General features: G+C 34.0%; 3 protein-coding genes across 8 annotated transcripts; 2 read left to right on the top strand and 1 right to left on the bottom strand.

Moving 5' to 3' along the window:
* Nucleotides 1-408: 408 nt before the first annotated feature.
* Nucleotides 409-1200, top strand: LOC115889427 (ubiquinol-cytochrome-c reductase complex assembly factor 2-like). Its single transcript, XM_030909415.1, has 3 exons — nucleotides 409-478; nucleotides 838-874; nucleotides 927-1200. The coding sequence occupies exons 1-3, from the start codon at nucleotides 409-411 to the stop codon at nucleotides 1198-1200; spliced, it is 381 nt and encodes a 126-aa protein (XP_030765275.1).
* On the top strand, nucleotides 801-2333 carry LOC115889398 (probable methyltransferase-like protein 15 homolog). The gene is made up of 3 exons (XM_030909378.1): nucleotides 801-874; nucleotides 927-1682; nucleotides 1734-2333. Exons 2-3 carry the CDS (start codon nucleotides 1205-1207, stop codon nucleotides 2327-2329), a joined length of 1074 nt encoding a protein of 357 aa, XP_030765238.1. The 5' UTR covers nucleotides 801-874; nucleotides 927-1204; the 3' UTR covers nucleotides 2330-2333.
* Nucleotides 2334-2335: 2 nt separating this feature from the next.
* Nucleotides 2336-25394, bottom strand: LOC115889394 (C-1-tetrahydrofolate synthase, cytoplasmic). 6 transcript variants are annotated; one of them, XM_030909370.1, is made up of 14 exons: nucleotides 25305-25394; nucleotides 24187-24247; nucleotides 23928-24126; nucleotides 19998-20134; nucleotides 19706-19940; nucleotides 19530-19641; nucleotides 13733-13958; nucleotides 13402-13575; nucleotides 13168-13304; nucleotides 12351-13112; nucleotides 7741-7993; nucleotides 3967-4252; nucleotides 3693-3845; nucleotides 2336-2558 (listed from the first exon to the last, which is right to left on the bottom strand). In XM_030909370.1, the coding sequence occupies exons 1-14, from the start codon at nucleotides 25351-25353 to the stop codon at nucleotides 2469-2471; spliced, it is 2874 nt and encodes a 957-aa protein (XP_030765230.1). In that variant the 5' UTR covers nucleotides 25354-25394; the 3' UTR covers nucleotides 2336-2468. The 6 variants fall into 6 exon arrangements, with proteins under 6 accessions (XP_030765230.1, XP_030765229.1, XP_030765231.1 ...); XM_030909369.1 differs by lacking the exon at nucleotides 25305-25394 and adding an exon at nucleotides 24726-25096; XM_030909371.1 differs by lacking the exon at nucleotides 25305-25394 and adding an exon at nucleotides 24486-24504.
* Between the last annotated feature and the right edge of the window lie 55 nt (nucleotides 25395-25449).

Below are 25449 nucleotides of genomic sequence, written 5' to 3'. Positions count from 1 at the left end.
TATATGATACACTTATATTTATATATGTTTATACAACATCCATATTTGGCGACTCGAAGACGGGCCTGATAGTATATCTCGAAAGAGGCGATACGATTAACCACCTATTATGATAAGGTATGGAGTGTATTTAGGGTATACCTGGGGTTATTTTATATTTCTCTATGGGTATACCCGATTTTAGACACCCGCCAAGACGGTGGAACCAGAGGGTGGAGCCAAGAACAGTTAACCAAGAGTAGACCATTTGGTATACCGACCATTGTTATAATATAGCCGAGGACCGCGGTTTGGGTTCTGCGTACACAAAATAAGCCTCATCCCTGCCCATTCAAATTAGCTTTCCCAGTCAGGTAAAGGTGTGGATCCGGTGTGGCATAAAATAATAATGGTCTTAGGTGGCCAAAAATGAGCCAAAGGCCAAAGGGCGTGATTTTAATTAACACTCAAACTCAACCAGAGCATTCAACCGAGAGTGGTACCTACCCTACAAATAAGCCGGATAGTCCTAGTAGCTTAGGCCTTTAAAATCAATAAAAAAAAAGTAGAGAACGGGAACGAATTCAACGATAGAAGAAGATTCCATTACATAACCAATAACCGAATAGATATAGTTGGCGCCAGGGGGGTGACAGTGAAATAGGAAAATTGGAAACAGTCATTAGTGTCATTCCTGTCATTCTCCTCACGACAAGTATGGCCGCCTAGACAAGGACAGCATTGTTTTTGTCTAACTATTGTCTAACTTCACAGTTTATAATTGACAGATTTCAGTTTCAGAGACAACTTCAGATTTGTTCGCAGCGGGGTGTTTTAAACGTATTTTACAAATTTTAGAGAAGTGGCCAATTGACAAAAGTAAAGCTGGTGGCAGGTAACTTTTACCCATAGTTTTGTCATTTTATCATATTAAATTCTTAACTTAGAGATTACAGAGAATTTTTAGAAGAATACGTTAAAAATTCTTACAAAGAAAATAAATTCGAATCAAACTACAAATACTGGGATCAACAGTACATTGCCATACAAAAACTAGTCAATAACGTTAGTAAAACAAAGTACCCTAGGATATATTCCTCTTCATCAACCGGACTAACTGCAGAACAGTGTCATCTTGCATTGTCTAACGAAGTTTTAGAGGATCTTAAAAGAGAGGAGGAGTCCATCTTTAGTAGATTGTTCTCAAGGAAAGAAAAATAACAAAATGAGTTCTTTTAGATATATACCTGTCATTAGAAAATTATCAAATACGATAGCAATCAGTAGAATTAATATAAAAGATGTCCCTCATATACCTGTCATGGCAGAAAAAGTATTAGAGTACATGCAACCAGATAAAGAGCAAGTCATATTAGATATGACTTTTGGCAGTGGGGGACATTCTAGAAAAATATTAGACCAAGAACCTAATGTAAAAATTATAGCTTTAGATAGAGATCCCCTGGCTTATTCATATGCTTGTAAATTATTAGAGGAATATCCCGGAAGAATTATACCGTTATTAGGAAAATTTTCAGATTTGCCAGTTTTATTGAAAGAAAAAAATTTTAGAAAAAATTCACTTGATGGAATATTGTTTGATTTTGGATGTTCATCTATGCAGTTTGATTTGGCACATAGAGGTTTCTCTATATCAAAAAATGGCCCTCTAGATATGAGAATGGATGGTGATAGAGACCCTAGTAAGTCACGTCTATTTTAATTACAATTCTTGTAATATTTTTTTAATGCAGGTATACCAACAGCTGCAGATGTTTTATCAAGAGCTACTGAAGAACACCTATACAAAATAATAAAGTATTACGGCCAAGAATCACAAGCAAGAAAAATAGCTAGAGCTGTTGTAGACTCTAGGTACCTTTTCAAGAAACTCACCACAACTGAAGAGTTAGCTGATTTGGTTGAGACAGTTATTACCGAAAATTTTGATGGTGAAAAACTGCACAAAAAAAGCCATGTAGCCACAAAAACATTTCAAGCCTTAAGGATTTTTGTAAATAATGAATTAAATGAAATTAACTATGGCCTTATATTAGCTGATTATTACCTTAAACTTGGTGGCAGGTTAGTGACTATCACGTTTCATTCTTTGGAGGATACCATAGTAAAAAGACACCTTATGGGTAATCTAATTGAGAATAGTGCCAACCCATTGCCTTTGAAACTAAGTAATTACAATTTTAATTTGGGTAGAGATGCAGTTCACAATATAATGCAAATGAAATGGAATATGTTACATAAAAGTGTCCTAGTGCCTAGTATTGAGGAAATAGAAACAAATAATAGGAGTAGGTCAGCTAAGTTAAGAGCAGCAATAAAAATTAGATAAAATATATATTTTTTTATTTCGTATATTAAAAAACTATACAATATATAATCATATATATACAATCATATAAAAATTAAGAACTAGGACAATGATATTTTTTGGATTATCCACTTAGTCAACAAACACATCAAAAGTTATATTAGAAAAGTCCTTCAATTTCTCCAGTTTCTATATTTAGATCAATATCGTAAATTGCTGGTCTAGTTGGTAATCCAGGGATTTTGGTAATCTAAAATTAAATTAATTTATGAGAAAAGAAACATATTATGTACATTCCTATACTTATAACATAGAATTTTCTCTTACTCCATATACAGGGTGTCCCAATATTCCGTGGAGATAGAACTTATTTTTGGAATGAAAATAAGTTCAATGGACACAATTTACCTCTATACAAAACTGCTTTGTCCGCTGGAGGACATCAAACTTTAAAAAAATAAACATATTTTTTCCGATATTTTAAGAACCGTTTTTTCGATTTGAATAAGATTTTTGGTGTCAATGTTTTGCTAAGTGCTCTAACATTTGACTTTCACAAAAATGAAGCAAAATTACGGGTGATATACGGGTGAAAACTACCCCCACCCCTACATAAATTTTAGTATAAATATTTTCCAACTCCACCGACGGCCTAGACGGCTCTAGTATTTACTACATTTTATGTATCTTGTAAAAAAACGCCACCATGCATACTTTTTGAGGAGAAAAATTACTTTTCCAAAGCTGTCTTCCAAAAAAATGTTTTGTCCCATCAAGCTATGGAGACACAAAATCTATTATGCTCTAATAATTTAGTTGGCGAAAATATGGAATTTTATGTTAGTATCACAAATTATATATAACAAGATTCATAAAAATCTTATAAAAATAAATAATATTTAAATTAATTAACGTTTTGGTTTATAATTGATGGCCTGTAACAGACAAACAAAGCATTTTTGTATAAAGGTAAATTATGTGCAATTAACCTATCTTGATCCAAAAATACGTTGTGGTTCTATGTTCACGGAATATTGGAATTCCCTGTATATTTTGTCTGCTTTGGAAAAAAAAATACTCCAAAAAATTATTTCCCAAAAACTATGTGATGTAGCGTTTTTTGTAAGAGAGAAAAAATGTAGTAAATACTCAAAGAAAATCTGTCATAGGTGGAGTTAAAAAATATTTATACTAAAATTTATGTAGGGGTGGGGGTAATTTTCACCCTTCCCGTACTTTTTCTTGATTTTTGTGAAAGCCAAATGTTAAAGCACTTGTGTCCAATGAACTTATTTTGATTCCAAAAATACCTAGTAGTTCGAAATTATGTCCACGGAATATTGGGACACCCTGTATAAAATAGGAATCTATAAAAAAAACTTACTTCGCCAGTCAAAGGTACAACAAATCCTGCGCCTGCTGATACAGAAACGTCTTTGACATCTAAAGTAAATCCAGTGGGTGCTCCTTTAAGGGCTGGGTTGCCAGAAAGAGATAGTTGAGTTTTTGCCATGCAAATAGGGAATTTTCCATAGCCCTGAATATGAGAAAATCAAAAGTAAATTATTCACACAAAAATAAATCATTACGAAAAATAATTTCTTTCTAATTACATATCTCTCTTTGATTGTAATATTATGCAATTTAATTTTCCAAACCTGTTGTTCATATTTCTGGAGTTTTTCTTCGGCTGTCTGCGTGTAGGATACATTTCCTGCACCATACATTTCTCTAGCTATGATATCGATTTTTTCCTTCAAGCTCAAATTCAAATCATACAGAAACCTAAAAGCACTAGGTTGATTTACAGCCTTGACTAATGCTTTAGCTAAGTCCTCGGCCCCGTCGCTACCCATGGTCCAGTGCTTCGATAATACCACATCAGAAGCACCAGCTTTTTTGCATTCTTCTATAAATAGTTGTACTTCTGCATCTGTATCGTTTCTAAAAAGAAATAAATTAGAAATAATTAGAAATGAGCAAAAAATCGCAAGCTGCGATTGAATCGCAGCGATTTTAAAATCGCAACCTGCAACTGGCTCTCATAGGAAACGACGACTGCGATTTCTTCTATTTGCGAGTTTCACTTTAGGCAACCAATATTACTATAGCTGCGATTTGCGATTTTGCTGCAATAGTGATTTTGTAAATTAAGAGCGTGATTTAACCTTCTATCTGCGAGTTTGAATTTTTAGTTGGTAGTATATGACATAAATTAGGATTGACTGACGGTATTCAGTTCGTTTCAATCACTTCCTGTGTCACCGGAAATGACTACAACTTTTGATTTTTAAATGGCAACCTCGGCATTTTTTACTTTAGTTGATAGAAAATGACACTGAATAGAATGGTATGTCATATGCCAATTTTTGACATTTTCACTTAAAAAATCGTATTTTAAGTATCAATCTAGGTTGCCATAGCTGTGTTAAAACCACTAATTTTTAATCAAGGAGCCTTGGAAAAATAGGTTTGGTCGTCTATTTTTCTCGTGCGTTGTCCTGGTCGATTAAAAGATGCCCAAATAGTATTTGTAATCATATCTCAATTTTTTCAAATGGAACGAGGGTGGCTCATTAGCATATTTAGAAAAAGGTTTTTATATAAATAATTTGATACCACAAACTTAGTACATGCCGAGTCAAATTGTCGTTATGAACCGCACGTTAAGGTGCGTTCAAAACGACTGCGCCGCGCAAAAAAAAATTTAACGTGTACTTTTGAAGTGTATTTATTTTAGCGGGCACAAAAGTATATGTTATAAGTATATGTTCAAAAAATTATTAGCGCGGCGCGGAGCGAAGCGGCGCAGCCGGTGTGAACGCACCTTTACAATTTCCAATTAATATTTCGCATATTTTCATATGCGAAAATGTCAAAAGTTGATATATGATATGTCATTCTATTCAGAGTGTCATTTTCTATCGAAAAAAGTAATAAAAATACCGAGGATTAAAAAATCAAAAGTTGTAGTCATTTACGGCAGTATTGAATACAAACTAATTGGATACGTCAATTAATCGTGATTTATGTCATATTGCTAAAGTACCAAATCTCGTTTCTTTATCTGAAGAAATAAAAAAATTATAGGGGTGAGCCAACTTAAAAAAAAATATTCTTTTAGATTTTTTAAAAACTGGATAACCAATTAGATAATTAGAACCCTAGAGAGACTAGGTATATGTAGTTGCAGCATATATACCTATAAAGTTTTAATACCTATAATATGTGTTGCAGATGTTAAAAAAACTTGAAAACTAAACAACTAATTGTTAGCTATAGGTACCGGGTGTCCCATTAAGAATAGCTCTCGGCTGTATCTCGGAAAGTATTAGCCTTACGGAAAAAAATATTTATAACTAAAGGGACTATGAGAAATTGTTGGAAATTATTTTCAAGTTTGTAAAATGGCCGCTATGTGGCGCAACTGCTATGGAAAATAAGAAAATAATTTTTTTACAGAATTTTGCCTAGATAATGGGTACTATAAATAATAGCCTCATAATCTTCAGTAAATTTTGGATTTTTTTTGTTAGAACCATTTTCCCCTATCTGCTAAAATAAAGTGGTGGAGGAAGGTTAGATCTATCTTTATTTAAATGTTAATAACTCCGGACTGGATGATCAGAATCCAACAAACGAGGGCTCGTTTAAAAGAGCGTTTCTTACTCTATATTATACATAAAAAAAATAATAATAAGGTTTTGTACATCGACGCTAGGGGGCGCTTTCTTACAATTTAACAAACAGCGCGTTTTTTCAAAAAAATTAAATACGATAGTATGTGTTATTTTAGCTGATAGTAAAGAGCAGTAAAAGCTTAAAAAGTCAGCCAAAAACCGCATCTTGATATCTTCTTTCAAACCGAAGATATTAGCAAAATTATAATAAATACCAAAAAATAAGCCATTAATTACCTTATTTTTACAATACAGTATCAGTAGCCCTCTTGATTAGGCCCATTCTAACACAAAAATAAGATAGAAACAGTTAGTTTATTTTATAATCGACGAAATACCAGAATACCATAATACCAGATGTATTAATATCTAATAATTAAGATATTAATAAAAGTGAACAAGAAACGATGATTCAGTGAAGGCTTTGGAAAAAAGTTGCTTTTGACGTAATAGTATAAACGTCAAATTGTTATTAGATAAACATTTTGATAGTCTTAGCAGCGTTTTTTATATTTTGATTGCTTCTTCAAAATGCCAACAATTTCAACTGCTTCAAATAATAAAATAATAAAGGCATTTTGAAAAAGCAAATAAAAGATAAAAAAACGCTGCTAAGACTATCAAAATGTTTATCTAATAACAATTTGACGTTTATACTATTACGTCAAAAGCAACTTTTTCCAAAGCCTACCATGACTTCACTGAATCATCGTTTCTTGTTCACTATTATTAATATCTTAATTATTAGATATTAATACATCTGATATTATGATATTCTGGTATATCGTCGATTTTAAAATAAACTAACTGTTTCTATCTTATTTTTAGATTAGAATGGGCATAATCAAGAGTGCTACTGATACCGTGTTGTAAAAATAAGGTAATTAAGGGCTTATTTTTTGGTATTTATTATAATTTTGCTAATATCTTTGGTTTGAAAGATATCAAGGTGCGGTTTTCGCTGACAGTATCAGCTAAAATTACATATACTGTTGCATTTAATTTTTTTGAAAAAACGCGCAATGTTTGTTAAATTGTAAGACAACGCCCCCTAGCGTCTACGTTCAAAAGCTTATTATTATTGTTTATATCCAGAGTTATCCAGTACAGAGTTATTAATATTAAAATAAAAATAGATCTAAACTTCCCCCACCACTTTATTTTGGTAGATAGGGGAAAATGGCTCTTCAAAATTTACTGAATATTATGAAACTGTTACTTATAGTACACCTTATCTAGGCAAAATTGTGTAAAAACACCATTTACTTATTTTTTTGCAGTTGCGCCCCCTAGCGGTCGTTCTACAAACTTGAAAATAATTTTCAGCAATTTCCCATAGCCTCTTTAGTTATATATATATTATATATATATATATATATATATATATATATATATATATATATATATATATATATATATATATATATATATATATATATATATATATATATATATATATATATATATATATATTTTTTTTTTTTTTTTTTTTTTCGTAGCCGCTACGGCTAATACTTTCCGAGATACAGCCGAGAACTATTCTTAGTGGGATACCCTGTACATACACAGACAATTATATATCTAGTACAATATATTAAAATAGCAATCACAGGTTACAGTCGCAGCGATTTAAAAATCGCTATCTCAGTTCCAACTGCAATAATTGGAGAATCGCAATTTTGCTCATCTCTAGAAATAATAATTATTGATTAAATTTTTATTAATATTTTCTTTCTATGATACTCTACTTACGTATGATGATTCAGAGCTACCACTACTGGAACTCCATATTTAATACCATTACTTATGTGCTTGCTAACGTTGCCCAAACCTTCTCGGACCAGTTCTAAATTCTCGTTGACGTATTCTGGTGGTAATGGAGCCCCAGGTGTCACTGGCGGGCCCCCTCCGTGCATTTTGGTAGCCCTAATCGTAGCCACCAAAACGACAGCGTTCGGGGTAATACCGGAAGTGCGGCACTTGATATTAAAGAACTTTTCCATACCTACATTTGAAAAGAATCGATTGCTTACAAACCAATTTTATTTACCGGTTTTGGCGCATCTATATTTACTTAGTTCTCTAAGCGCATTAATTTAAACCTGAATTTGATTTATTTAATTGATTTCTTCGATCGATATCTTTTAATCGTTTTATAAATTAACCTCGCAGAATACCTCAGCTATACAGAAACGACAGTAAGGATGTGTCCGATATTTTTACGTATGTATTTTGAAAACGTATGTATTTGGAAAAATAAGTTTAGTTGTCCAGGGTGTCCTATTTTGGTTGAAATCATACGGTATCTCCGATATTATTGAAGATAGAAGAAAGCGGTTTGCACAAACCTGTCCCACCTTTTTATCAAATGGAAGATGTTGTAAACAACATGTTCTTAGCCCTCTTCGTTTCTGAGCTACAAGGTATTTTTGAAATTTTTGCAATTTGAGACACCCCTCGTCGTTGGAAACAGGAAATCCCATGGAAATTTTAAACTGTTCAAATATTGGCTCCCCTATAGATTTTACAGTTGGTTAGGTCAGGTAAAAACAAAACTTCACAAAGTAATAAATACACTTTTTAAAGGTTTATGGATGGTAAATACACATGCCAAATTTCAATTTTGAACCGGCCGATTTATGAGTAATTTAAGAAAGATTGCATCTATTTTTATATTAAAACAGAATATAGTCTATCCAACGACAAGATCCTTGACAGCTATATATGTGTCTGTCATTTTAATTTCAAAGTAGTTTATTTTATTTTACAAAGAAATAAGTTGGTCCAATTGGCACTCATAATATATTTAAATTTTGAGTGACAAGTGATTACATCAAAATATTGTGAAAAAAACTGTATGAAACTAAAAAAATTTAATCTTGGTTAATTAACTTTAATTTAATTTTTTTCTGCAGTACTAAAATGTATTATTTACCTATCGTGTGATGTTATTTTACAGATACTCCAGTTTTTGGTACCATGTATGAGATGGTATACAACTTTATTTGTGGCTAATACAACTCTTTGACTATAGTCTCTGGCAAACTGTATCTCTGGCGGTCTCTGTGCACCGAATATTAACTGTAAACTATGGTCTGAGTCAACACTTAATTTTTCCTCGAGTTTTCCTCCACTTAATTTTAAAAAACACGAAACACAAGTAACAACACAGTCCAAAATGCAAAATGCAAAATATTTATCATTTCTATTTGACATAATTTGACACAAAATTATAACCTATAATTTGCCAAGAGTTTGACAACTCTCAAAAATCTTAAGTCGAGTTCATACGCATAAGCGTCCGTTTGTCGTTCATCGTTGCGTCAAACCAATAATATTGAAATATGATCTGTCATTTTTGAAATAAACCAATCAAACTGGTTAAAAACAACAAGAGAAGACGCATGACGTATTTATTTATAAACCCATCCATAGTTAACTTAAAAATATTAGAAATTTTTTTTAGTGAAATAAACGGATTGGTATGGAAGTCATCTGCTTTTTTTCTGTCATCGTCTGTCGAAATCTTACCTGAGAAAAAAAACAGAGTATAGTACTGAATATTGAAATTAAGTTACGTTTGAAAATGACGTTGACAATTTAAGGTATGACGGTTTTTTTGACTGGTGTTTGCTTGTTACCTGTTAAATTTTAATTTAAAAATAGATACAGTTTTTCTCAAATTAGTCAAAATCCGTCAAAAAAGTCTCTTCTTTCCCAATCTATTCTTTCAATTATTTAGGCAGAAATTTTGATTTCTACACAAAATAAGAAAAAAAAAATATCAATAAAATCACCAAATATATGAAATTAAACTAAATTTTTACAATAATCATTAACTGATAACAGGGTTTTCCAAAGTTTTACTAATTTGAAATTCCTGATATTAAACATCAACTAATCAAAAATTGACAACCGGCGCGGCGCCGCGCCGGCGTCAGCGTCATTAAAATTATAAGGTTACTGTTGTATAGTTCTGTTGGTTCTGTATAGGTAATTCTATACAGGGTCCAGCAATAGTGCGTCGGGCATCTGTAGCTCCTAGAATAAAAAACTTGAGAATTTTGTTTAAGTGCAAACCTAAAGTATGTACCAGGATGTGTTTCAGGAAAATAAAATATATATTTTTGATTTATTTTTTAATATCTCTGAAACTATTGAAATATATTTATTCATATCTTAGGGTTATGTAAAGTCATCTGAAAGGAAGCCAAAAATGCAATAATATACAGGGTGTTCCATTAAAAAAAATCATCCCGATCCACTCACACTTTTTTGAGCCACCCTATAGAAGTTAAAATATTTTCCTGAAATACATCCTGGTACATACTTTAGGTTTGCATTTGAACAAAATTCTCAAGTTCTTTATTCTAGGAGCTACAGATGCCCGACGCACTATTGCTGGACCCTGTATAGGCTTGGTGCATTTCAGTGGATTTCAACAATTTCCGACTGCAGCGCTTCAACGGCAGAAATCAGAAATTATCAGTATGTATTTCACGCCGCCGCGGCGTCCCGATTACAGGATACTATAGAGATAAGGATAGTTCGATTCCTATCTTCCTGTACTGTCAGTTTTTTTACGTTATCTAGGAACCGAGTTGAAGTTCGCGCTAAAGATTTTAGACAGTGACAGTTATTTTTGAGTTTAACGGACGACCGCACAGTGCGGTGGAAGGTAAATCTAGCGGGACAAAAAAGTTTGGTTAGAAATAAGCCAAAAATGTGTACTGATAAGAATAAATGGTACATTCCAATTGATATAAAAATACATGAATTATTTTTTGGTCGTATATATTTTTTGTGGATTTCGATACATTGGATTTCGATACATTTTTATCAACCAAATTTGATCGTTTTCTGCTCAGCAAGGCAGAGGTTATACGAAAACAATATATTTAAAAGTGCTTATACATTTTATTCCAAAGCTAAATTATGTTGGAGATTGCCAAAGGTATGTACTTTTCTATTGTAGGTATATTATTTGTTAAAATCCTTCGTGCCTTTGTTCTGCAGATATCAAACTTTCACTTTTTGAAATATTGATATATTGAATGATGTAGATTTTTTGAGTTACCAATAGTTACCAACACAGGTAGTCACAGTCACAAGGAGTTCAAGCTTAACAGTTGAATGCTCAAAAGTTTCATTTCAATCGGATATCGGATAAAAACAAAATTAAAAGGGTTAATTGAAAAGCATTCAAAGGAAGAATTGGGTTTTGCAAGTACTATGAGCTTTAGGGCTAGTGGGAGTAAGGATGCTGCGCTGTAATTGTTGAAACCTTAACTCCATCTAAAGGCACTGAGTTTAAAAAATTAATAGCTGCCCATACACGGAAAGGTCCGGCCTTCGGACTTGGCCTTGAGGCCCTGACTTTTTTATAAGTTGTTAATAAATAAATAAATTTAACCATATGGTTGCTATGTATTAGACTCTTTGCTACAAGGTTCTTAGATTTTAAGTCCCAAACATCGCTCCGCTAGAATAACCATCCGCCGCACTGTGGAGCGCTGGTCCCTGCGTGACGTAAGCATCACGGCGACTACGACAGCGGCGATTTTACGCGATCGAACAGTCCTTTAGAATATATACAGTCCTTGGGAGGAGCGCAGGCAGATGATTAGACCGGGCTTTTAAAAACCTACGTCTGCGGTAAAAATTTACGATATGCGTTTTTAATGTAAAAATGATAGCGCGCGTGTCGATTCTAACTCAAGCGATTAATCACTCCCAAACATTCGTGGCGTTTACTATAGCTTCATAGTTTCTCACACCAATTTGATTAAAAGCAAAAATGGATTCAAGCAGTTCGACGAAACAAGTGAGTAAACAAAGTGCTCGTTACAATAATCAAAAAATTAAATAGACATATACTATGAGAGGATAAAATATAATTTGCAATATTAATGGTATACCTTTTTTAATCGACTAGTGATTAAATGTTTTATGAACATCTTCTAAAAATATAATTTTGTACCTTTAAAAAATTTCGTTATAGCCGAAATAGCCCCAATTATAACCCCACTAGCAAAACCGGTGATTAAAACTATACTGGCTACCATAGTTGAACTCATCTAAAATATTTTTTTGGCTGCAATAATAAGAAGTGAAGGTCTTCTGAAGATATCAAAATATTTACATTTTTATTTTTAGAATTTTCACAAATTATACTTCCTAACACTTTTAGAATAATGATATAATACATTTTTCGTATACTCGCTATTTAAACCCGTGTATTTGTATATACTAGTTGTTTACGATATTCTCCGATGATAGCAGTACCGGCGGAGAATGCACCAAGCCTACAGGCTTCTGTATATAATTTTATAGGCTACATAGGCTTCTGTGCAAAAACTTACCAATATCTGAAGCAAAACCTGCCTCAGTTAGAACAATTCCCTGTTCTCCAACTAATTTCAAAGCTATTTTATCCGCCAGGATTGAATTAGCCCCATGAGCGATGTTTGCAAATGGCCCCGCGTGTACAAAAACAGGAGAACCTTCCAAGGTCTGAAGTAGAGTGGGTTCTACACTATCCTTGAGCAACACCAGCAATGCTCCGGTCATTCCTAGATCATCTGCAGTCACTGGAGCACCTTTTCTGTCAAATGCCACCACCATTTTCGATAGGCGTTCTTTAAAATCGCTCATATCATTGGCTAAAGCGAGGATAGCCATTATTTCGCTAGCTACAGTGATCATGAACCCAGTTTTCCTTGTATAGCCTTTTTCAGTTGGGGATTCACCCACTGTAACTTCTCTAAGGTATCTGTCATTGATATCCAGCACCCTGGTCCATATCACGTGGTTTGGATCAATGTCTAACCTGGCAAATTTGCTTTTTTCTTCAGAAGTTAAGCTATCAGGATCAGTCTTATCTATTCCCAATCTTTTTAACCTCCTCAGCTGTATTGAGGAGAATTTTCTGATTCCTTTAATTTTGGGAACCAGTCTGTCATATAAAGCTTGATCTTTCTGAGTGAATTCATGGAAGATCCTGGCGTCTAACTGGGCAGCTAGTAAGTTATTTGCCGCAGTTATAGCGTGAATGTCACCTGTTAAGTGGAGATTCATGTCCTCCATAGGTATAACCTGAGAATAACCACCTCCAGCTGCACCTCCTGATAAAAAAGTAATTTTGAATATTAGTGGGGATGTATGAGAGGAATATGTTACCTTTTATTCCAAATGTAGGTCCTTGAGAGGGTTGTCTCATAGTTGCAAAAACGTTTAATTTGAGTTTGGTTGATAAAGCTTGGGCTAAACCCATCATTGTGGTGCTTTTGCCTTCGCCAAAAGGCGTGGGAGTAATGCTAAGGAGAAGAAATTAAAATTTTTCTATGATCAAAACATTTCCTTAAACCAGCAGTGACTCAGGAATTGTAAACATAAAATAATTGATTCACTTACGCGGTAATAACTACGTATTTTCCATTGGGTTCGTCTTTCAGTCTATCCAGTACTGACAGTGACACTTTGGCTTTCTTAGTACCATACTGTGACACCTCGCTGGGTAATAAACCAATTTCTTCTGTCAATTCAGTCATATTTTTAGGCACTTGGGCCCTAGCTATCTCAATGTCACTAAAAATAATCAGTAAATATACCAAAAAAAGTCAGGTAATGCCTGAAAAAATCAGAAAGTGTTTTTTTTTAAATAAGTTCTTATTTTCTATAATTTTTTTAATTTTTTGCGTTTCCCTACAAAGTTATTGATTTAAATAGGGTGTACAATACATACCTAGGTACCGGTGTTTTTAAAGTTAATGGTAAAGGTCTTAGGTTCCATACTGATCTAGACAGATAATCTACAGCCCTTTTAGCGCTTTGGACTGTGTTGCTTATCAACATAGCTACAGTCATAGGACCAACACCACCAGGAACAGGAGTTATGTAGGAAGCTACCTCTTTAGCTTCGTTGTAAGCTACGTCGCCGACTAATCTCTGACCACATTTTCTTGTGTTATCTGAAACATTTCGTTTGCATATTTCATCGATAAATATGTATAGCAATCAAATAGGCAGATATGGAAAGTTGGTATCAATATTGAGAATATTAAGATATTTTTGTATAAATCTTTTGTCTTTTTTTAAAAATTCTTAATTTCCTGTATTTTGCAAACAATAAATTAAAATATACTGATTAGTTTTCATTTTATAAAGTATCATCAGATTATTGTATAAAAAAAAATAAAATAATTCAAATTAACGCATTATTTTCGCTCATTTTCGGGAATTCCAAACCGCAATCCGTGAGCATTTAAATATTCCGGTATAGAATAATTACATATAAGAGCAAATTTAATTGGTAGAATCCTGTAGAATTGAATTCGTTTCGCCAGTGAAACGCTGAGTGCATAAATCTATACTAGTGTTGAAACAGTGCTGAAATACAGACCGGAATGTTGCCATACATTGGCGCTTTTTTTTGGAAACGGTCGATTATTGGGTAAAATATACGAGATGCCGGAAAAAGTTTAATATAAAAATGATAGGGTTTTTAAATGTCTATTGGCGACTAATAAATTTAAGTATACAGGGTCGGTCATAAAGTCGTAGCACATCAAAGTTTCATTTTTTTAAATGGAACCCCTCTATATTATTGCATATTTCAATTCTTCCTCCAATTCTAAGCGAAAATAGAGATAACACAATGTACCTCAAACCAACCATTTCCGAGTTACTGACTTTTGAAAATATCACTTAAACAATTCGATTTGATTAATTCGATGTGTCGGTTTCATTTAACGATGCCATTCTGCGGAAACTGTGATACTTAATAATATTTGACATTAGTTTTCAAGGTAGCATTTATAGATGTATAAAATGATATTTTATCAACTCTGGAAATTACAAAATTTCGTCTAACATTTCAAAACCAAAACTCGATATCTCGGAAACGGATGGATTTAGGTACATTATGTTTTTCAAATTTTGCTTAAAATTGAAGGAAGAATTGAAATATCTAAGAATATACAGGGTGTTAGTGATGGGTTGTTATTTAACTATCTGTTATTTTATAATAATTATTTAAAATAACATAACGCAACCGTTACTACTTTTAAAAAATAACAGATATAAAATAACGATACGCAGAGATCGACCGTTCGTGAAACGAAGTCGAGGTTTTTTCTTGTAGATTAAAATGTAATAAAACGAAAGCATTATAGGTGACATTTTCAAATTGTGTTGGAAGCTTAGTTCCGATTCCTCACAGTAATATCACAGATTATACAGATTATAATCTTTGTTTTTTCTTTATTGTTTTTCGTGGTTCCAATTTTCGGAATCGGGCACTAGTTAGGTGACTAGTTTGCGCACATAGCACGCCCACTTATGGCCTCTAAAATTGTGCACAGCGCCTGACCGGCACAGTTATTAGAGAGATATCGGAAAACTGAATAGCGTCATACGCGTACCTTATCATGGTTACGATATGCGCGAGTCAATTTTTAACGCAACACCCGGTAATAACGTTACCGCCTGACGTAATTTGCGGATCAATTATACCAAGCGCTCTTTCTAAATAACCTCTGATAACGTTTAAAAATTGCTTAAATGGGCATGTGCATTTTAGGTTATGTTTGAATTGTTTTGAATTATTGCTTTAGTTTTATTAGGTAATTTGATATTTAAGTAGCTGGGATTAGTTTTAATTAAATAAATATGGCCCAATATATGGATTCCACCTCTTCCAATACTAAAGAACCTATAAAGAGTCTTAGGTTTACAGCAGATGACGACTTAGCCCTTCTAAGAGAATTTGTTGCTTGTTGCCCTAAACCCACTGGCAGACGTTGAACAATAAAGCACTAGAAATAAGCACTTTAGCCCTTTAGTTTTAAAATACCTAGTAAACAAAACAATTTCAAAGTTTTAAATTCAAAGTTAGGTTAAGTTTAAATAGCGGACGCGACGCGATCAGAATTCTTTCCGATTCGATCACTATAAATGAAGAGAGTTAATACCACCTCACGTAAAGGAAATAACACCTGGCCTTATTAACGTCCATGCACGCTATTCGGTTTAGCGATATCTCTCTATTACGCTGTTTATTGTTATTTTACGCGAGTTTATTTTTGCGCACAGGAAATTTTACTCGTTTGCACATCGTCATAAAAAACAATTTTCGTACCACGAATTAGGGACAAGATTTTTATCTGTATACTTATAGGATACCTAATCTGTGGTAATATCTTGAACATTAAAGTGCAGCCTACAAAAATTAGTTGTCGCAAAGTAGCGACTACTAGAGGTATAATAAGACTTCAAATTGGTATAACCATGGTCAAATTGGTATAACATAACCTAACCAAAACGAGAACATAATAAAGTCAAGGAAACTAAAACATAATTTGGCGACTAATGTGGCGCGAAATCCACCAAATGCCAACTCTGAAGGGTCGTCAGGATAATAACATTGAATATATTTTATTGGTTTTGTTTTTATTTACAATTTGTTAAAGATTTAATACAGCAATAGTACAGGTGTTACAGGCATGTTACTTTTTATACGTATTATTGTTTTTATGTATTTATATTGTATTATGCAAGTTTAGTTTATCGACATCTTAAACATACGCATTTATTTCATCTACATTTCAAACTGTGTTTCAGCTCTAGTGATAGCGATAGCGGTGGGTAAATAACCAACGGGTAGTTAAATAAAATCTGGGTATACCGTCGTATAGCTTTAATAGATTATATTTAGATTAGATATATTATCTTCATTTCTGTAGTATACATCACTAGTCAGCTTTGTCCAACAGTCTGTCAGCTCTGTCAACAATTCGACCAATTAAATTTGTGGGGGTACCTAAAATTTCTATTCCGCAATATTTAAATGCGATCCGTCAGCCATATTATAATAGCTTACAGACTTGACTAAATTGCGAGTGTGTAGTTACTTTATAAATATATGGTAAATCGACTCTTACGAGGTATATACAGCGTGTCCCCGAATTGTCTTTACAAGAGGAAAAAAACTTTTTTTATTATAGATATTTTGAGAAAAATGCGTTCTTCATAAAATTCATTTTTGCTTGTTTTAAAATGGTTAATCCGGTTTAAACTGTACCAAATTTTCATACCGTTTTAGAGGAAATAAAAAAAACATGAAAATATGGTTAGTCCTAAAAACCAAAAGGCGTTTCTATGGTAATATATTTTAATTTAATTTCTTTGATAGATGGTTATATCATAGACAGAAGAAAATAACCATCTATTGTTATTAATAATTTTGATTAACGTAACATTTTTTACCACAATACACCAAAACACTTTTACTTTTACACTGGACGCACGTTTCGCTAACTATGTTGGCATCATCAGCAGATGATTAAGCAGATGATGATAACATGGTTAGTGAATCGCGCAGCCAGTGTAAAAGTAAAAGTGTTTTGGTGTATTGTGGCGATTTAGTGTTTTATTTTGCTGTGTAACACCAAAGGTTCTAACCTAGGAAAAGACACCAAAATTTAACCATGTTTTTATGTTTTTTTTTCAATTTCATTACAAGTTGTGTTACAAGGGTTGGAACCTTTGGTGTTACACAGCAAAATAAAAACACTAAATCACCACAATACACCAAAACACTTTTACTTTTACACTGGACGCGCGTTTCGCTAACCATGTTAGCATCATCAGCAGATGATTGTGGTGATTTAGTGTTTTTATTTTGCTGTTTTTTATTTTTTGAATTTCCTCTAAAACGTTCTCAAAATTTGGAAAAGTATAACCGGTATTGAGAAGCAATGTGCTGCGTAACACGCATACCTTAAAGGTAAGTCAGTCGAAAGTGCTCTGCATTCGGTCGTAGGTACAATTGAAAAATCCCTCAGGGATAAGGAATACACATTAGTGGCTTTCTTAGACATAGAAGGTGCTTTCAATAATGTAAAGACAGAGGCGATCAAAAAAGCCATGGAGGAACCTATAGGTAGAGCAGTTAACCATCAACTGGGTCTTAGAAATGCTAGAGAACACGACTATCACATCGGAGATGGGAAACAGCTCAGCCAAAAAGTGCGCAACAAGAGGCACACCACACACACACACGAGGGGTATTATCACCTCTGCTGTAGCTGAGTGTAATGAACCCGATACTGACCTCTCTGAAGGGAATTAGGATAAAGGCATATGCAGACGACGTGGTAATATTGATCGTTGGCAAAGACTTGCAGACGATCAGTGACATCATGGAATCTGCTCTGAAGAAGCTAACGGAATGGGCAAAAAGGAATGGTTTGGGCATCAACCCAGACAAAACCGAACACGAGTCTACATCTGCTAGATCAGAAAACGGACTATATGCTCACCAAACATGATTTTGGAGAAAAGATAAGGATTCGTATCCCGACAAGAGAAGAATGGGAAAGCAACCGAGTAATGAACACTCAAGAGATAGCAGTCTACACAGATGCTTCCGCAATGTCAGGAGGCACAGGTATAGGCATTTTCTCCAGGCTATCGGATGGCTGTAATGTTCTACAAGCAGAGGTTTACGCCATAAAAGAAGCGGCTAGTTGTATACGAGAGAAAATTGCTGATAGAACAATAGGGGATATCGTGATATGCTCTGACAGCTTGGGCGCTTTAAGAAGCATCACCATGCAATCAGTGAGATCGAAAAATGTGATGGAATGCCGAGAAGCACTGTCCTGGATGCATTACGGCGCGGCGCGGCGGGGCTACTCTGTGCTGGGTGCCAGGCCACAGCAATGTGGTGAGCAATCAGGAAGCAGACAGACTCACCAAAGAAAAAGCCAGGGGAGAGGCCGTGGCAGATGACCCACCACTTGTGACGATTAACACACTGAAGGAAGCTATAGGAACTGCCATCAAGGCCAAGAGCAAGAGACGTGGCAACACCGTGAGGACTGCGCTACAGCTCGAAGACTATGGCCACTGGTAGATAGCAAAGAGACAAAACAACTACAAGAACACAAAAAGAACCTAGTACGCATAATTGTAGGTGTCGTCACTGGAAATTGTCCCACGGCAGTAAACCTCGTGAGATGGAAAATTTCCAACGACGACTACTGCAGAGAATGCGGAGAGGAAGAAGAAACCATACAGCGCCTGCTGTGCCACCAGGGCAAGGTTTTTTGGAAGGACTAGAGGAAGCAGCAGAAGCCATCAGCGACATCGGGTACTTTGCAAAGAGCTGGAAGTGCTTTAACGCAAAGAAAAAATGAGAGGAAAGTTTGGTACAACAATACAGGAGTATCGCAATGAGCCCAAGGCCTCCGAGTGAGGAATCAAACGAGATCCCAAACCCCAGCAACCTAACCTAACCTATAACCGGGATTAACAATTTTAGTACAAGCAAACTTTTTTATGAAGAATGCATTTTTCTCAAAATGTTAATAATAAAAAAGGTTTTCCGGGACAAAAAATCCGGGACATAGTGTATAATTTTTGGCATCTGAAATTAAAAATATACTACTTCCTGAATATAATCCTTGCATTATAAATAATCCAACTCTTAATAAAGAAATATATCTAATATATGTATAAATAAGATTTGAATTACCTACCTGGCAAAGCATTAATTCCACAGTCGATAACAACCGCGCCTGGCTTTATCCAGTCGCCTTTGACAAACTCCGGCCTCCCAATGGCCACAACCAAAATATCAGCTTTTTGGCACTACAATTTATGAGAAACAACACCCAAAATTTTAAATTTCAAAAAAAAATTACATTAATACAACCTTTTCTTTCAAAAGTCGTGTTTTTGAGTGACAAATTGTCACAGTGGCATTATGCCACTTCAGCAGCTCAGAAATTGGAGTTCCCACAATCTTGCTGCGCCCCAAAACTACAGCTTCAGCACCGTCAAGAGGTATGTTGGTTTTCTTGATGAGTTCCAAGACGCCTACAGGCGTACATGGTAGAAAACCTTGTAGATCACCTATAGCCAATCGCCCTTCATTGATTGTATTTAATCTAGGTATTAGGATTGTTAATTGGATTATAACATTTTTTTAATATATATTTTTATACCCATCAACATCTTTGGAAGGGGACACTGCATCTGTGATCACATGAGAATCAATTTTATTGTCTGAATCCAATGGCATTTGAACAATAATGCCATGAATACGATAATCCGCATTAAGTTTTTCTAATTCATTTAACAACTGAAGATAAGAAAATAATAAACCTTCTAAGGTACGTGCAGACATGACATGATGAGTCGAGGACGAGAGCGAGACGAGCGCGAGACAGTCCAAATTTGTTAAGTGTAGACGGGTTTCGCGAGTCAAACCAGGGAGTCTCGTTGCTATCCGGCCTTTGTCGGTAAAGCTCGCGGCACATTCTGGACGTGTTTGTGGTAGGCTCGCTCGACAGCCAGGTATCAATGCATGCTATACATAGCTTGCTTGGCTCGTGGCAGGTCTCTCTTAAAAAATTGATAGAAGCAATCTCGCGCTGGTCTCGCGGTGGTCTCGCGCACTCGTCCTATCAGGTCTGTGCACACCTTAACATTAATACTACTCTGGTTAAATTATATTCTAAATGGGAAAATTTTAGGGTAATTTAATACCGGGTGCGTCTCAAAAGTGGCTCAGCCAGGGGGTAAGTACATGAGGCAATGTGGTGTACAACCTAGGGGTATTGTCGGGCAGTGCGGGGCAATGTCAGGCATTGCGGGGCATTGGGCATTGTCGGGTATTGCGGGGCATTGTGGGCCATTGCGGGGGTATTATGAGGCTTTGTTGGGAAATACAAGATATTGTGAGGCATTGTTGGGCAATATGAGGCATTGAAAGGGCAATGTGGTGCAATATTTATGCTAAATATATTGCGCGTGCATCCTCCCACCATCACTTTGATTACGTCACCAACACTCAAAGGGCTTGCAGTCGTCAGCGCAACGGGTCAACGCTCTAGCTCCAGCCAGCTTATTTATTGTTTCGGAGTGTGTAGTTATTGTCGCAGTATATATATGGGAGATCATTTTAAGCGATACCACCATTGCTATGTCCAAAATGGAAAGAGCTATACGATCGGTTAAATTAGGGAAAAGTTGCCTGTCTGCAGTTTCTATACCTACCTATAAATATAAACTGTTCGTCTGTTATTAGTCCTAAGTTGTTTTTACGAAAGCGAGTTTATTTTTTATATTTCTGTTATGTGTAGTTTTTTAATAAAAAATATAAATATTATGGTTTTTGTGCCTTTAGGTAATTTATTATGACAATAAAATACATAAGAACTATGTAGGAGCTATAAAAAAGTGTTTGCCCTTTTTAATATTATTTGTCTCTTTTCACCACATGCAATGAAAAGAGGTAGATATATATATTGCATTAGGGGCATTGCCAGGCAATGTTGGGCAATACGGGGCATTGTTGGACAATACGAGGCATTATTGGGCAATACGGGGCATTGTTGAGCAATGTGGGGCATTGTCGGGCATGATTGAGTAGAACAGGGGCATTGCGGGGCAATATTCGAGTAATAGAGGCATTCATTGCCTTTTGGTGTACAGAAATTGGTCATCTACTTACCCCCTGGGCTCACCCCTATAGCCTTTTTATTTTTTCAGATAAAAATCCAAATCTGGTATTTTAATATATGACATAAATTAGGATTGATTGACGTATTTAATTCTTTTCGATCACTTCCTGTTTCACCGGAAATGACTACAACTTTTGATTTTTAAATGACACCCTTGGTATTTTTTCACTTTATTTGATAGAAAATGACATTCTGAATAGAATGGCATATGATAAATATGTCAATTTTTTACATTTTCGATTAAAAAATAGCATTTTAAATTTTAATCAGTGCCATGGCCATAAATGTAACGACAATTTGACTCGAAATACCATGTGTGGGAGTGGTGGATCCACAGAGGGGCTTCGGGTGCTCAAGTTCAGTAAAGCTTAACTAGATATTATTAATTTATTTTGTCACAAACGACTCTGGAGGATGTACTTTGAGTAAAGTTTTGAGTCTAGCCCCCCCCCCCTTCCAGAATCCTAGATCCGCCACTGGTGTGTGGTACCAAATTATTCGTAAAGAAATACTTTTCCAAATATGCTAAGGAGCGATATTATTAAAAATACGATTTGAACATTTTTTAAACGGCCAGGAAAAGATACGAAAAACATTAGACGATCAAATCTATTTTTTCAAGGTTCCTTGATTAAAAATTAGTATTTTTAACACAGTCGTAGCACTTCAGGTTGAAATTTAAAATACGATTTTTTTAAAGCGAAAATGTCAAAAGCTGACATGATATGTCATTCTTTTTAATTTTTAACTCTATGGTCATTCTATTCAGTGTCTTTCTATCGAATAAAGTAAAAAAAAGTTGCTCTCTGTATACGGTCAACGTAGGTATATCTGCACTGCTTGTCTGTGAAAAGAAAAGATTTTCGTGATATTTCTCTATACCTAATATCTATGTTATGTTTTTTTTTAATGTGTGTTATGTGTTTTAAAAGAAAAAAAGGGATATATACCACTCCCCTCTTTCAGAAAGTCCTCCCCTCTCTCAGAAAGTCCAGATTTAAATTGTCCAAGATGCAAATAAATTTTGCGAAACGTCGACAAATTTAAAACAAAGGACTTCTGTTGATTTCTTTCGATCCTAATCCAATTAAAAAAAACACATTAAAGTAAAAAACACCGAGGGTGCCATTTATAAATCAAAAGTTGTAGTAATTTCCGGTGAATCAGGAAGTCCCAGAAAACAATTGATAACGTCAATCAATCCTAATTTTATACTAACCAAATCTTGTTTTTTTTTATCAGAAAAAATAAAAAAGTTATAGAGGGGTGAGCCACTTTTGAGACGCCCACCCGGTATTTCCGCGCTATTCTTACGTATTAATAATTGATGGGGACTTACAAGTTTTTTTTGGTAATATAAATAAATTCTAATAAATATTTCTGATAAAATAAACAATTTGACTCGAAATACTAAGTGTGTGGTACCACTTATTATAGTGACACAATATTATATACAATGGAACAAGGGTATATATATATACATATATATATATATATATACCCTTGTTCCATTTGAAAAAATTGTGATATGATTAAAAATACGATTTGGGCATATTTTATCCGGCAAGGATAAGACATGAAAAATATTATACCGTCAAATATATTTTTCCAAGGCTCCTTGATTAAAAATTAGTATTTTTAACACAGCCATGGCACTCAGATTGAAATTAATACGATTTGTTTTTAAGCGGAAATGTAAAAAATTGACATAATATGTCATTATATTCAGAGTGTCATTTTCTATTGAATAAAGTAATTAAAAATTTTATTAAGAAATCAAAAGTTGTAGTCATTTCCGGTGAAACGGTGACCAAAAACAATTAAATACGTCAATCAATCCTAATTTGTCAAATACTAACATAATAAATTTCATTTGTTTTATCTAAAAAAATAAAAAAGTTATAGGGGTGAGCCACAGAGAGTGAGCCACTTTTGAGACGCACGCGGTATATCTACGAGTACTTGTATTCATTCAACTTATTATTAGAAAATAATGTTGTAAGCATTGAAATGTAAGCATTTAATAATAAACTAAGAGTTTTGTAGTAGTAGAATAACTCGGTTTTAGCAGAGTCAACCGAAAAATGCCAATTTTCAAGTGGCTTTTGAGTCTATACTGTTTCTAAAATATAAAAACTTAAAAAAAACATGGTTTTTTGAATAGGAAGATTATTTATTGTTTACGAAAATTAGGAGTTCAGAAAAAATTAACTAAAAAATAGTTTTTTAAAAATTTTAAGCAATTTTTTTCCGACGTGAAATTTTGTCGGCAAACCTCAGTTTCGAATTCTCCGCCCCAAAAAACATAGAATGGATGAAACAACAAGAATAGAAGAAATCTTACATACCCCAAAATTTTCCCGCTAGGAACTTTTTAAGGACAATTTTAGGAGACAATAACAAAAATACCTCTATCTGAGTTATAGTCCTAGGTAGTCTAATATGTTCAGCCTTAATGCCTACTTCAGATGCTGCCTGAACTTTCATTCTAATATAAACATTTGAGTCTTCCCTGCCTCCAACCTGGACTATAGCAAGTCCTGGCTGAAAACCAGGAATCCTCCTGTTAAATGAAGCCACTTCATTTGTTAATCTGCTTTTTATTTCACTTTGGAAAAAAATATGGGTAAGAAATTATAGTTTTAAAGATATATTTCCTAATAAATACCTGGCAACCTGGTTTCCTGAAAGCACTTGTCCTCGTACCGCTGCCATTTCTGATACCATACCTAAAAGAATATATTACAAAGCTTCAACTTGTTTTTGTAGAAATATATCAAAACTAAAGGCCAACAGGTCACTTTCCTAATAATAAAATGATTTGATAACTACAGTATGTTCTTCTATATTTTGTTTTGAACAAAGAAACTTTGTCTCTTGAATTATCTTAATGCTTAGTTAAATGTGTAACATAATATTTTCTTTTAAAATAATAAATAATGAAAAATAATTCCGTTATTTTCTTACTTAAAAATATATTAAGATGGGATTCCTTTTTATGGAATTACGTAGTTATTTATCAAAGTAAAGCACATGACCCTTTTATAAGAGCTAATAATTATGCAATAACAAAAAGTTTATTATCATAAATCAGTATAACAGTAAATAATCCACATTAGTTAGATGTAGCAATACAAAGTGATATTGAATTATAACAATGTGATTAATTTATTCAAGGAACAAATACAAAATAACAAGGATAGTTACATTTTTCTTCAGGCTTCTGGATTTCATTTTTCTCAAAGCCCTCAAAACTAAATTTACGCACCCTTAAAGGACATTCAATTCTTATTACTTTGGAAGGGTTATTGTGGTCATTTGTTTTTTGTATAATAGTCGTCATTTTTTTTTATTTCTCACTTGAAGAACAAAAAATAAAAAGCCTCTTTAACAATGTAGTATTTTTGAAATCTATTGTAGGTTAGAATATTTGGCGCGCATTTTTTATCAATTTATAAAGGTGAAGGAGGCATAGAATAACTAAAGTCACAGACTGGTCACTAGTGGTCACAGACTAAAGTGAATAACTGAAGTGAGGTGTGTATCCAATATCCATGTGTATCTGTCGTTGTCTTGAGCAATAGCTTGCCAGAGAATAGGTACATTAAGCAATAGCATTAACGAGGATAAAAAAAAATCTAGTCGGTGTCAGGTCTAGTCAGGGTCTAGTATATAAAATCTGTGGAAAGTGATAGTAACCGTTTTTCTTTGGTAACCACATTTAAATCTTCAAATTAAAATTTATTTAAAAGGTTCAGTTGGGTTCAGGCTAATTATTTTACTTACGGTTAATTATACTTAAAGTATTTTTTAACTTTACTCGATAACATAACATCTCTACTATCTATCTATATACAATAAAGAAGAAAATATATGAACTAGGCTACTTTTGTACTCTACTGAAATATATATTAAACGATTTTTAAACAAT

The sequence above is a fragment of the Sitophilus oryzae genome, unplaced genomic scaffold (assembly GCF_002938485.1).
Source record: "Sitophilus oryzae breed Bouriz unplaced genomic scaffold, Soryzae_2.0 scaffold_813_pilon_pilon, whole genome shotgun sequence".
NCBI lineage: Eukaryota > Metazoa > Arthropoda > Insecta > Coleoptera > Curculionidae > Sitophilus > Sitophilus oryzae.
The sequence above is the reverse complement of the archived record's forward strand: the minus strand, read 5'-3'. Positions and strand labels throughout refer to the sequence as shown.